Genomic DNA, 13,872 nt, shown 5'->3' on the forward strand with positions numbered 1-13,872 from the left:
TCATAACATCTATATAGCTCGGAACCACTTCTACAAGGCATAAAACACACAATTAGTGCAAAACACTAGCGATTAAAGCGCAAACTCAACTAAAGTGAAGTAAATTAGAGTGTAATAATCAACTAAAATACGTAATTATAGCCTATCATCAGTGACCAATGAGTAGGTGTCGCCAACGGGCGCGTTGGGTCGGATATGAGCGACTCGAAAAAGAACAATACAAAATTAGATGAAATATCCTATCTGACCTGTATTTAATACGGATGGAAAATGAATAACCGGATAATATGTATATCCATATTATCTATGACTTCTTGATTATGATCACTTTTGGGAGAATTCTTAGTCTCTCAAACTTTAGGAACCCCCAATTTGAGTCTTTGCAAATGTAGAATTAAATTCATTAGTTATTCATTTTCCAAGTGGATAATATGGATCTTATCTATGTTTAAGTCATTTTTAAAAAGTTCATTATCCAGCCTATTTTTTAGTGGATAATGGATAATTGCCACCACTATCAGTGAGGGACTCAGAATGCTCGTAATTTGTAAACTCAAAGGATGGTTTCTCAGAAAGTATATGGACAATGTTTTTCGATCTATAAGAACCACGTTAGACCAACCTTGAAACTTGAGAAACCCTTTGAGCCAGAAAATCCAGTTAGAACAAATGTTACAATTTTATAGCATTTATAGTGATTGGTGAATTGTGCATTTCTCTGACCTGGAATCCAGCATCCAATATTTTTGCAAGAAAAAAAAGGAGTAACTGCTTAACGCGTTCTACATTGGCTAAAATGATGGATTTAAAACAGGTTATAATGGTGCAAATATGATCTTTCGATCAAACGAGATACGAGATGTCAAATGCAGACATAAGGAGTAATCGAATGCGTATATATTCAATAAAAATAAGTAGCTAACTGCTTGTTAGCAGTATATTGAGTATGCAATAAGATACTTCAGAATGCTGCTCGAACTAACAATTTTTCATAATTCTAGTACTATTTAATGATGAAAAATATTAAATCCATATAAACACCAGGATCGGAAGTGCTGCTAATGCAGTTAAGGTACGCGGCACTCTGCAATATTCCAGATCTCTTTTGCATATTGAGAAATTGTACGGTCACTACTAAATTTGCCACTCCCAGCGGTGCTCAGTATAGACATCTTTATCCATCTTTTCCTGTCCCTGCAGGGTGAAGGAAACAAACATCAGTTTTCATGTTAGCATATTTTGATATAAATTGAGGAGAATTTCCTCCCATACTTCTGACAGCTTAGGTGGGCGTAAAAGGTCGCCCTTTTTAATAGGAACCGAAAATCATTCATCATAAGTGTGGAATGAACAAACATAATCTATCTATAATATTCGAATGATCATGGATCGTCATGACCAAAACCAATATCACCAGAAGTGAGCCTTAAGATATCTGGTAACAGTGTCTAAGGGGAACTTCAAAACCTACCGGAAGAAATACTTGCTTTATTTTCTCTTTCCTTTTTTACACTTGCTAAGTACATCAAGACAACGAAAAGTTGATAAAGTTATAGGCAGAACAATATTTATCAAGTCTTCCTAGGTAAGAATATCTGAAATTATGTTCTCCACAGAAATTTTGATTCATCATGTTGTTTTTCAATCGTTTGCAAGTGCATATAAGTCCAGCATTTTCACCCCAAACGTCTTTTTTGATCTTTCTGACTAGATCTATGTCAATAGCAGTACATGCATATTAAGTTTACTTCATAATAAGGCAAGCTCAAAGAGGGAATCCAGTTCAACATAAAGAATAACTCATAGCAGTGATATTTTGGTGGAACACAAACAGTCCAAGGTTAAGTAGAAGATCTTACTTGTAAGCTTCATCTACTCTTGCCTGAGCATCCATGTAGCTCGGAAAATCATGGCCAACAAGAAAATAGTCACCACGACCATAGCCAGAGTTCCCTTCTAGCGACTCAAGGAGAGGATTATAATCATAGGTCCCAAATGCTCCACTCCTTATAAACTGCTTGGCCTCTTCAAACCGAGGATCAGGTTTGAACTGCATAATTATGATGAGAAAGCTAGTTACTGGTGCTACTTGCTCTGATGGGAATATAACAAACAAGTGTATTCTAGTGCATATGGGGTAAGGGGTGAAAGTAGTACTTCAACTGCAGTAAGCACAGCCAATACACTACAGAAATAACATTCCTTCTATGTATTTTGGGCTGGTCCAAACAGAAGTAACTTCCATGAGAAAAGAACTTCGTCTAGTACTGTTCCTTGCGACTTAATTTGAGGAACTTTCACAATTTTCTATCATGGGAGGAAGTAAGTCATATCATTACAAATTTCTTTGACCCACTGATTCTCTCAAGTCAAGCTAGGACTGAAATTGAGAGGACCTACTAATGAAGTACTCTGCTAAATGCAGAGATCTCTACAGAAAAAATATTATCCTTTTCAGCACATTAATTCTTGAAAAAACAGCAATCAGTAACATGGTCAGTGGAGAAACCAAGCACTCTAGAATAAGACAATTTGGAACCAATACAAGCAAGGAAAATTTATTGGTGGCACACCAGTTAAAATCCAGGACACGAGGCAAAATGAGTAGGCTAATCAGGTGCTGAGTTATAAATTAGTAGCACGGCTTTGAAAATAATATACTTTTTTAAAGCATGAACTATGAAAATAATATACTGTAGGTGCTAAAAGATCTAAACCAGCAATATGGCTGACGAATCAACTTCTACTGTAGAGTAAATACGATATATTCTTAGAAGAATACCAGTCCATCCTCTCGTTCTTTCCGCAGTCGAGGAACTTCATCAGCTGTTGCACCAAAAAGGAAGAAGTTTTCTTCTCCAATTTCCTCCCTGATTTCCACATTGGCCCCATCTAGTGTCCCTATAATAAGGCATCCATTAAGTGCAAATTTCATGTTGCTTGTTCCACTTGCTTCCATGCCTGCAGTACTGATGTGTTGTGATATCTCACTTCCTGGAATAAGCATCTCTGCCACTGACACATTATAATTGGGAACAAATACCACCTGAAAAATCAGCCAACCACCTGTTAGTCCAAAAAAAATGTACCGACATAATGAAAGCGACAAAGTGCACGCTAAATACTGTCTCGAATGAAACTTAAATTAGAGGACAACATACGCACTAAAGCACCAATTGTCAACATGTCACCTGTGTGCATCAAATTAAAATAATTGTTGTTCGGAATAAGAATTAATTCTTATTCCCCAAGTTAGATCTTTCAAAAGAGAAATAGCATCGGAAAAGCTACTATATTAACATAGCACTCTTAGCTGAAAATGGGAGACTACAAACGCGTAAGATTTCACCCAAGGCAAGAAAACTGAAAATGTGCTGGTTAAAGATCTACCAGAATTTACCTTTTGTAAAGCACATAACTAATAAAATCGACAAATTCAATCTAAATTCAGTTGGAACTCTCCGACAGATTATATGAATCCGGCCCCTGAGCATGACCCATTACAACTTCTAAACAGGGGAAGTTACATCTATCAAGAAAAAAAAGTTCCTAAACCAACAACTGCCTGGTTAACAGAATTACTAGATGCTAAAATAAGAATATAAGCATCATCGCTTTACACTCAACAGACAATACGGTGTGCAAGTTAAACACATTCAGGAAACTACTACTAAAAATAAATTTTATTAAATAAAACAGGGCCAATTTACAGAAAATGAAAAGAAAAACATGCGCGCACACACAAAGAGTACAATATGCCCTTGAAGGAAATATACCTAACTTGCCATACATCAGTATCATTAAAAGGCACATACCATCTCTAGAAGGTCATTTGATTTATAAATAAGAACAAGTAATATTTGGCCAGAAAAGAATCTAATGCTCTCCCAACTTGGTGGATGACACATGACTTGAAAGAAGGGGCAATGTATGCAGCACAAATAGTAACGAAGATTCGTAAAAATTAAGCCGGGACAGAACGATACATGCACAGACATTTTTGATATATCAACTTTTCTTGGGGCAAAACTGTATTTGAAGGTATTTATGAAAATCATTAAAACTTCAAAAGGTAAATATTAGAATCTATGTAGATATTCTAGAATATTAGAATTATAGCATAGGATTAGTTAGTGATGAGTTACTTCCTGTTACTCTTGATTATCTTTCTTTTCTTAGAACATGTAACCATAACTATTTAAACCCTATTACATTGAGGGACTAATCAAGTTGAGTTCTCTCTCAAACTCTCTTCTTTCTATACCCTGGACCCTACCCCCTAAGTTCACAGGTGAAGTGTTATCTCATCCTGGATCGCGACAGGCTATGATCGAAGAGATGTCTGCTTTACATGCTAGTGGTACTTGGGAGCTAGTTCCTCTACCTCCAAGTAAATCTACCCTTGTCGACGGGTTTATCAGCCAAAGTTGGGCTAGATGGTCAAATTAATTGACTTGAAGCCTGTCTTGTTGCCAAAAGGTTATACTCAGATATTTGGGCTTGATTACAGTGATACTACCCCCCCCCCCCAAAAAAAAACCTACCATATATCCGTCTTTTTCTATCCATGGTTGTTGTTCGCCATTAAACTCTTTATCAGTTGGACATTAAGAATGCTTTTCTCCATTGTGATCTTGAGGATGAAGTATAGATGGAGCAACCACCTGATTTTGCTGCTCGGGGGCGTCTAATGGTCTTGTATGCCGGTTGTGTCGATCCTTATATGGTTTGAAATAGTCTCCTCGGGCATGCTTGGTAAGTTCAGCATGCTCATTCAGGTGTTTAGTATGACTCGCGGTGAGGCTAATCATTCTGTCTATCCATATACTGCTCATAAGTTGTGCATTTATTTGGTCATTTATGTTGATGATATAGTCATCGCGGCCAATGATGAAGATGGTATACTTAAATTGAAGCAACATCTCTTTTGGCATTTCCAGACAAAGGACCTAGGTAAATTGAAGTATTTCCTAGACATTGAGGTCGCGCAGTCCAAATCAGGAATTGTCATCTCACAACATAAGTATGCCCTAGACATTCTTGAAGATACATATATGACACGATGTAGACCCATTGACACTCCTACGGACCCCAATATTAAGCTTCTACCACGACAGGGGAGCCCCTTAGTGATCCTGGAAGGTATACGCGGCTAGTTGGTAAGTTGAACTATCTCACAGTAACTCGACCTGACATTGACTTTCCTGTGAATGTGGTAAGCCAGTTTATGGACTCTCCATGTGATACTAACTAGGATGCAATTTTTCATATTCTCCGATAGACAGACGTTGATTAGGCAGGTTCACCTTCTGATAGACGGTCTACGTCTAGATATTGTGTAGGAGGTAATTTGGTGTATTAAAAGTAAAAAAACAAAATGTGGTTGCTCGATCTAGTGCAGGAGATGAATACTGAGCAATGGTTGTGGCAACTTGCGAACTAATTTGGACTAAACAGTTGCTCAAAGAATTGAAGTTTGGAGAAATCGGTCAGACGGATCTTGTGTGCGATAACCAAGCTGCCCTTCATATTGCATTAGATCTCATATTTTAATGAGAGAACTAAACACATTGAGTTGGGAAAAAAATACTCTCAAGAGATATTGTTACGAATTTGTAAAGTCAAATGATCAGCTTGCAGATACTTTCACCAAATCCTTTACTGGTTCTCGTATCAGCTATATTTTTCACAAGCTTGGCACATATGATTTGTATGCACCAATTTGGAGGGGAGTGTTATAATACATATTCTAGAATATTAGAATTATAGAGCGATCAATTAGTTCCTGTAATTATGTACTCTTGATTGTCTTTCCTCTCTTAGAACATATAACCATAACTATTTAAACCCCATTAGCTTGAGGGAAGAATCAAGCTGAGTTTTCCCTCAAACTCTCTTCTCTCTCACTGTAAGATTTTAGTTTTGAAGAAGTTTTGGAGTAGGGAGACCCCTCCTTAAATCCTCATGTACATATAGTTAAACTGCTTACCTTCAAATAATTATTGATGTCAGGGTCACTGTTGATAACGTCGCCAACATCAGTCACCAGCTTTACAATTCTTTTTGCATTTGTATATGTTGCAAATGCTTTTCCTCCAATCATGACCGTGCGAGGAGTCGTATTATTCCGCTCTTGTGGGCTCATTTCCTGTAGTTTATACAAGCATAAAAATCTCATTACATTCTAAAAAGTGGAATATCCCATTCTTGCATCCTTTCAATAATCTCAAGATTTCATCATGTGTAGAAGAGAAACCACATGAGTAGAAATGTTTAACTCATTTATGATTTATATTTTTACTTGTTAGATCATTGCTAGCAGTGATAACTGTCTTGAACTCTTAAGGCCGCTAACAAGGAGAAATTAACAGACAGTGGAAATTTGGCAGTTTCACACACCTTCAGCTTCTTGTATCTGTAGACGACACCCAGAACATTAAGAAGCTGCCTTTTGTATTCATGAATACGCTTGACTTGTATGTCAAAAAGGGTATCTGGATCAATGCTGACACCTGTCACTCGCAGAACATACTGTGCCAAACGCTTCTTGTTGGCCATCTTAGCCGATTCCCATTCAGCATGGAGCTCTGCATTGTCAGCAAACTTTGCAAAATGTATAGTCAATAGCAATATCATCATGATTGGTAAGTCACTAATTACAAAAAAATAGCAATATCATGGCCTACATGAAGAATTTTCAATGAAAAGGTTTAAAAGTATGCAAGCTTTCCAGAAAGATATTTTATTTAAATACCTCCCGAAGATTAGCAAGCAGTTCGAGGTTCGTCACCCACTGATCTGTTTTTAACCACTTGGTGATTATATTACTCAGCTCTGGACTACAATAACGGATCCATCTACGGGGAGTTATACCATTGGTCTTATTCTGGAACTTGGTGGGCCATACAGAGACATAATCAGCAAATAACTCAGCCTTGAGGATGTCACTGTGCAGCTTAGCAACACCATTCACCTGCAGGATATGGCTAATGAGTTTATGCTTCTCTTTAAAATTCCATAAGAACTTTGACAAGGACGAAGACTTTTATATGGAGATTCTTATCTTTGTTCTAATAAGTAAAGACTTGATGAATACTTTATTGTTGATAAGTTACTCTTCAAGTCTTTGCTATCAACACTACGTAATTTTTTTTTGATCTGTTGATAAGTAAACACTTGAAGAATAACTTAAATGAAAAAAATTAAGTAGCTTAATGTTATCAGCTTTTCCAAACTTTTGGGGTTGGTTAAAACTGAAAGTCAACGGTAGTGTGTAGCTCCAGGTCATGCATATAGAGTGCATCAATAAATAAATGCCGGGGTATTTTTAGAAGGTCTTCTGTAAGTAGGAGGATTTTTAACTTAGTTTACATGTACTACGACATGCAGTTAGAATAAATCAAAGAATGTTCTACATGGAAAAAAAATATAGATTATAGAATGGATATCCATCATGTGAATAGATTATAGTACTCAAATCTCAACTATGAGCGTACCCATTCACTTTTACCTGGAGTTCATTTATCAAATTCTCAGGTGTATCACAGGCAAATAAATCTCTTACCGTATGCGAAGAGACAACACACAAGTTAGCCATACGCACAACAGGCTTCTGGGCATTGTGATCCAAAATTCGCATGCTAGGAATCTTATTCTCAAGATCGGGTCTTTCTGACTGTACTGAAGCAACAAACTGCAAGGAATTTCAAATACTCTACTAAGTAAGCTATATTTTCAAGTATGGGAGCAATTTGCATGATATGATACCCGTCTATCAATTTCTTCAATGATTTCCATATGTCGAGGTAGGAGTTTCCACATGACTGCTTGCGACCATTTCTCCAGTGCTTCAGGTAGGACTGTATGATTTGTGTAGGCAATTGTCCTAGAGAAGTAATGTATTACATCATCCAATCCATAAACTTGCAAAGATACCGGACCAAGACAAATCAAATAAAGGAACCATATTCGTGTTTTACTCATGAATGAGCATCCAACTAGGCAAAAGAAAATTTTATAAAGCACCTCGTAGTAATACCCCAAGCTTCATCCCACCCAAGTCCTTCATCATCCATTAACAACCGCATCAGCTCTGGTATTGCAAGAGTTGGATGTGTGTCATTTAGTTGTATTGCGACCTTCTTAGGAAATTCAGACCAATGGTGAGCTCCCTTTCCATCTTCTCTCTCTTTGAATCTGGCAATGATATCCTGATGTTGACCCAACAGTCAGTTAGCAGACAGCTACGTAAAAAGAAGAAAGTAAGACATGTCAAAACAACCAAATATCAATTAACATCTAGGTCAAATTAAAAGCCAGTCACCTGGCTGTAAAGAGCTGTTAAAGTTGATCAAAGGCATACACCTATTAAGAAACTGAAATATTATGACAAATTGGTTTATTGGAGACTGAAACTCTTAAAAGTTAATGGATGCTATACAGTGTTCAACGATATCATCTGTTGGTTTGGGTTAGAAAATGGCCTGCTTCTGGTTTGGTTTTGCTTTTGGAAAACAATTGTGGGTTGTTGGGATCTGGTTATAGGACAATTTCTCCTGAGGTTGTGTTGAAAGGATTGTTTAGCGTCTTTTCTAGGGGTAATATCACTAGAACCCTAAAAAAAGCTGAGGCTTTCATATGATTAAAACGGGCTAATTCATAGATATTGCTTAACGTCTTTCCAGATTATTTCCTTAAACGGGTTCAAGTGGAGCAAAATGGATATTGTAGTAGTAGTAGTTGTTGTTGTCATTGAAAAGAAAGTGAATGTGCCAAGGAAAAAGACACATTGGCGCCAAAATGCAATTTTTTTTCCAAGATTTTTTCTAGCACAAAAACATGGTTTCATTTGTTTCCATTTTATGTTTTGTTTTACAGCCTTACTTTTTCCTTTTTCCTGGAGAAATACAAGTTTCCTTTTTTCCTCCATTTATTTTAGTAAACAAAACAATTTTCAGGATGCTCCTGAAACAAACACGAAGCTTCCGTCAAAACAAATTAGCTGAAGGACAGATGCCAATGCACAGTTCAGCATGAAAATATAATGCAAGGGAAAAAGTGGCTCCTTAATATCCTTCCAATAGGCTGACATCCTAAATAACATAAAGGAGAAAGATATGGCATTTAAAGTGAGCAGAAGCAGGAAAGAGGAGAGTAAGGAAACTGTAAACCTGAAGCGATGCACTGCAAAGCAAAAATTGTTGCTTTAGTCGTAATAGTTTTCCATTCTCTGTAGCATCCCCAGGGTAAAGAACAGCACAAATCTGCATGAATCAATATTTGCCACTCAAAATCTCTTGAAACATGGGAAGCAAGTGTGTAGATACAGGTAAAGTGTTTCAATTCTCAGGGTTCAGCAATCAACTAGCATTACAATATTGAAAATTTTATTCAACTCCCTTATTAGAAAAACGGAACATTTATAGCTGCAAAGTGCTCTAGCAGACCTGCTGAGCCCTAGAATGAAGCTGTGCAGCAGATTCATACTGTCCATCATTAAACTGAAATAAGTTGAGATCCTCAGAGCTGGCTTTGGCATCCCAGAGACGAAGACTATTAGTGTTTTTAGTTCTGTATCCTGGAATTGGTACATCATATGCAATAGCCTGTATGACCTCTCCACCAACCCATTTTCGCCTGCAACATATTCCATGGGTAATTAAGTTTGAAATTAGACAGCAGTATGGCTTCTTGAAGTAAGAAATCAATCTGACATTTCTGTTTCTTCACGTACTTTACCACATATATAGTTAGTATTAGTACTTACGATCCAGAAGGGTGGACCTCAACATCACCAAAAAACCTGACAGGAAAGACAACATCATGTCTTACAACTTCCCAGGGACTAAATTTCTGCAGGATACATAACCAAGTTTGGTTACTAGCATACAATTCTCATGGTATTTAACAAACACATTAATGAAATCAGACCTCCAACCAATCTTCAGCAACTTCTTCTTGCCCAGCCTTGGTGATAATCTGCTTAAAAAGTCCATATTTGTACCTCAAGCCATAACCCCATGCTGGCAAGTTTAATGTGGCCATGGAATCAAGAAAGCATGAAGCAAGCCTTCCTAAACCACCATTTCCTAATGCTGCATCTTTTTCCTACAAATGAAAGATAAATTACAGCAAGCCAAATAATGTCACATCACTTTCCATTGGCACTAACAGAAATAAGGCTCTTGAAGTTACACAACTACATTTCAGAAGTAGCCAACCGAAAGCTCACACAAAAGGTTTGAAATTTTTTTGATTGATTACAGACAGATACAGAAAAGGGAGAAGGCTGACGATAACAGTATAAAATGATTGCAGTGGACGAATCACAATCCAAAGTTGAAGAATACAATAATATTATTTGCTTATGTCTTCATCCAGCAAAATCCACAATTGACAGGGTCACTATATCACTATAACGTGGAAGACTTACAGACTTAGCGGAGAGAAATCCTTTCACCCACTTCATCCAGCCTTCATCTAAAACCCGTTCTTAAGAAAAACTGGGAAATAGACCATCTTATACAATACATAGAGATAAAGTTCACAACCCACTATGCAGTCATCAATGGTTCCTCCTATTGGTATCAGAAACATAGTTGTTGTTCAGGCCCAACATTCACCGGAATGCATGTTGCCTCTAGAATCAAAGCACAACCTAATTTACACACAATTGATATCATAGGCATACTCTTCAGCAGCTTTAAGCCAAAGAAAAGGTGGAGGTTGGGGTTGGGGGGGTGGGGGGTCTTATAGTCACAAAGAGTGAAGAGTATTAACTCCAACATATTCCACTGTCTAGTTGATAGCTAGACAAGCACAGATTTTGAGTAAGGTCCACAGAACAGTTGATAGTATGAACACAATGAACCATTGGAGAAAAGTATTTCAAGCCAAAGATTCTAAAGTTGCACCACCTGCTCAACGACCTCCTCAAGCTCATGACCCAGTTTCTTTAAAGCATCAGCATATGCATCATGGACGTCTAGGTTTCCAATGGCATTGGTCAAAGCTCTTCCCTGGAGATACTCCATGGATAAGTAGTATGTTTGCTTTGGATTAACTTTGTCATAATGAAGATAGGTTTCATTCCATTGCTGCAAAGGAAACAGACAAATAACAACATTGTGATTAGCGACAATCATTAATAGCACAAAAACGTCGCAGAATTTATGCTAGAAACCAAACTTTCATGCTCCCCGTCAACCGATTTACTTCTCTGTAGAGGAAGAGCGTGGATTCATATCCCTTAGTAGAACCCATACATCTAATCGTCAAAATCACAGTCAAATTATTTCGTCCATAGCAAGGTTCTCAATCTCAAAACATAGATCACCCAGTGCATCTTGCATTTGATAGCCATGCTAATATGTACAAGTATTGGAGTCTTAAAATGCAGACAGCCACGACCGTCAAGTTAGCGGCGTGTAGTTTAAGGTACAACTCATCCTTTTGTAATGGTATAAGGTCAATTGAGCATATATTTTAAATTGTTGATCTTGGATTGGTGACTAAATGAAAATCTCAAACTATAGAAAAATCTCCCATACAACGAGCTTAAAGTAAAAGAATGAGAAGTGTTGTGTTTCTATCTTATATGTGTGGCCTACTTCATTTATCCTTTTACCTGATAGGTCACATACATAGTAGACTCTCTACTTCATTTGCAGAGAATGCAAATAACATACATTTGAGAAGTGAGTGATTTGTGGCTTTTCCTATCTTCAAATCAATTCATTGTAAGATCATCCTCCTTGTCACCCTGATATTGCAATTTCTTTTTAACAAATGATGATCAAGTCTCGCCTTAATTTTCAGTATTAGGGTAAGAACGCTCGTGTATAAAACCATGTTAAACAGGTTATCTTTAGACAATTGCTTCTGATAAATGGATGACCAACAATCAATCAGTTCAGCAGAACAGGCAGAAGTAGAAATGAATGAACGAACGAACTAACATTGATTAAGCGATCACGAACACTGTCAGCAGTAGCATAGTATGCTTGTTCAGGCTCAAACTTGACAGGAGAAAAATGAGGAGTATAATGAGCATGATACTTGATGTTGGATGCAATCTCAGTTGGTTCTTCAGCCAGTGGTTGAGCAACGGGTGACACATCACTTATATTACCATTGAATTTAGCGCTACTAGTTTCCATGCTCATTTTACAGCAATAATGTCCTATATAAGAGTGAATATATGAAATTATTTCTATAAATATTTCTATTTTTAAAAAAAAGAGATTCTTGAGTATCAAATTGTAAGTTGAGATAAAGAATCATACCAGTCCAAGATTAAAGCTTTTTGCAAAGTAGTGAATATGGGAAAGAGTGAAAGTGGAAGGTATTTAATGAAAAGAAGAGAATATGAACAAAAGATATTTCTAAATTCGTGGCGAAGATTATAGATCAATGGTCCAAAAAATAAAAGGAAAGAAGAGAAAATATCAGAGGAGAAAGAAGGAAGGAGACGAAAGAGGGGTTATCTTGATTTAGACATAATCATGTGGAATGGACGGAGTAGAAGAAATGCAACTTTGGACTACGGACTATTGAGTGAAATGAAAAGTTCGGAGTGTATCAGTGATTCTTCCTTTGCAAATTCCCCACCGACTTTCTCATATTCTCATAGGTCCCCCCAAAAAACAAATATATACATATCTCTTGGAGTTGGGGATATTTTTCATTTAAAAATAATAATAAAACTAATACTCCATCGGGTGAATAGCTTATCGGTGATGTAATGTAAAATAACATATATATGTACCGACAATAAAAGATAAAAACCGTGAATCTAGAAGAAACATAAAATTAGCAACAAAGAAAAAAGAGAAAATTTAAAGTTTAAAGTAGATTATGAGGGGTTAAATGTAACTTGGGAAACTTTTTCTACCAAAAAAAAAAAAAAAAAAAAGAGAGAGGAACAAGATTGAATATATTGGATGGGATGCCTGTGATATTTGTTGAATGAAAAGCGCCGGGCACGATATCTGTTACGCGGCGCCTTCCTGAGATTCCTTGGAAGGGCGACGTAAGGCTAGGCAACTGATGTCAGTGCAGTTGCTGTCCGCCAACTTAGGTCCCCTCCGTACGCTAGACGAGATTGTCAGTGCCATATGGGAAAACCAATGTCAAGAGCAATTGAGAGAACAGAAAGGAGAATTCAGAATGAAAGAAAGCTTGATTGCATTAATGAAAGCTATTACAGAAAAGCAACGCGGTGTCGAGGGGGAGAGACACCAGTACAGAGAATTGCTTGCTTGTTAGAAAGTTTTAATTGCTTGATCCCCCCTAATAGTACTTAAAAAAAATAATCCAAAGTTACAAACTAGACTTGACTAAGCTAGAGAAACATAATGGAAGTACATGAAATAAAACTACTTTATATTTACAATGAAAATGACTTAGTTTTCTATAAGGCAGCAGCAGGTCCGTTGTCAGCAGCAGTGTCTTTGGCATCACGGTCTGCGCGCGCGGCATTGTCTGCGCACGCGGCGCTTTTGGCTTCTGCCTGCGGCTTGGCGCTCGCGAGGGATATCGGTGGGGCGACAGAGGCACCTGCGCGCTTGTCACTTGGCGCGGCCAAGACACGGGGCCGTCCGCGGCGCTAGGCATTGGGAGGTTCGCTAGGACGCCACGGGGCGCGCCCAAGGGGTCATGGGGCATGGCTGGAAAGCCGCCCATGACAGTTCACATGTACATTATGAAGACGTGTCTCAAAAATAAGAAAATGCACATTGATAGAAATATTTGTCAAAATTCATCACATACAATTAACTGAATCCTTATATACTCTCACCAAGAAAACTGAATTAATTTCATATTAATTTCACTATTAATTCAGTAAGAGACAGTCTAAAAAAAATCTAATTT

The 13,872-nt window shown here is 37.4% G+C and overlaps 1 protein-coding gene across 2 annotated transcripts; it reads right to left on the minus strand.

Moving 5' to 3' along the window:
* Positions 1-867: 867 nt before the first annotated feature.
* Positions 868-12,625, minus strand: LOC109208722 (alpha-glucan phosphorylase, H isozyme). 2 transcript variants are annotated; one of them, XM_019371872.1, is made up of 16 exons: positions 12,285-12,625; positions 11,958-12,181; positions 10,917-11,096; positions 9,931-10,107; positions 9,767-9,852; positions 9,447-9,636; positions 9,171-9,263; positions 8,026-8,210; positions 7,768-7,885; positions 7,565-7,693; positions 6,755-6,973; positions 6,400-6,603; positions 5,990-6,148; positions 2,783-3,046; positions 1,860-2,050; positions 868-1,194 (listed from the first exon to the last, which is right to left on the minus strand). In XM_019371872.1, the coding sequence occupies exons 2-16, from the start codon at positions 12,162-12,164 to the stop codon at positions 1,068-1,070; spliced, it is 2,529 nt and encodes an 842-aa protein (XP_019227417.1). In that variant the 5' UTR covers positions 12,165-12,181; positions 12,285-12,625; the 3' UTR covers positions 868-1,067. The 2 variants fall into 2 exon arrangements, with proteins under 2 accessions (XP_019227417.1, XP_019227418.1); XM_019371873.1 differs by lacking the exon at positions 11,958-12,181 and having other exon boundaries at positions 12,285-12,606.
* Between the last annotated feature and the right edge of the window lie 1,247 nt (positions 12,626-13,872).

The sequence above is a fragment of the Nicotiana attenuata genome, unplaced genomic scaffold (assembly GCF_001879085.1).
Source record: "Nicotiana attenuata strain UT unplaced genomic scaffold, NIATTr2, whole genome shotgun sequence".
NCBI classification, from domain to species: Eukaryota; Viridiplantae; Streptophyta; class Magnoliopsida; order Solanales; family Solanaceae; genus Nicotiana; species Nicotiana attenuata.

Bases quoted from the DNA above. Each gene is read 5' to 3' on its own strand.
- LOC109208722 (XM_019371872.1), bottom strand. From the start codon at position 12,164: ATGAGCATGGAAACTAGTAGCGCTAAATTCAATGGTAATATAAGTGAT. The intron at 9,637-9,766 runs GTAAGTACTAAT...AATATGTTGCAG, and splicing joins GAGGTCCACCCTTCTGGATC to GCGAAAATGGGTTGGTGGAG. The intron at 3,047-5,989 runs GTAAGCAGTTTA...CTGATTTTTCAG, and splicing joins ACATCAATAATTATTTGAAG to GTGGTATTTGTTCCCAATTA.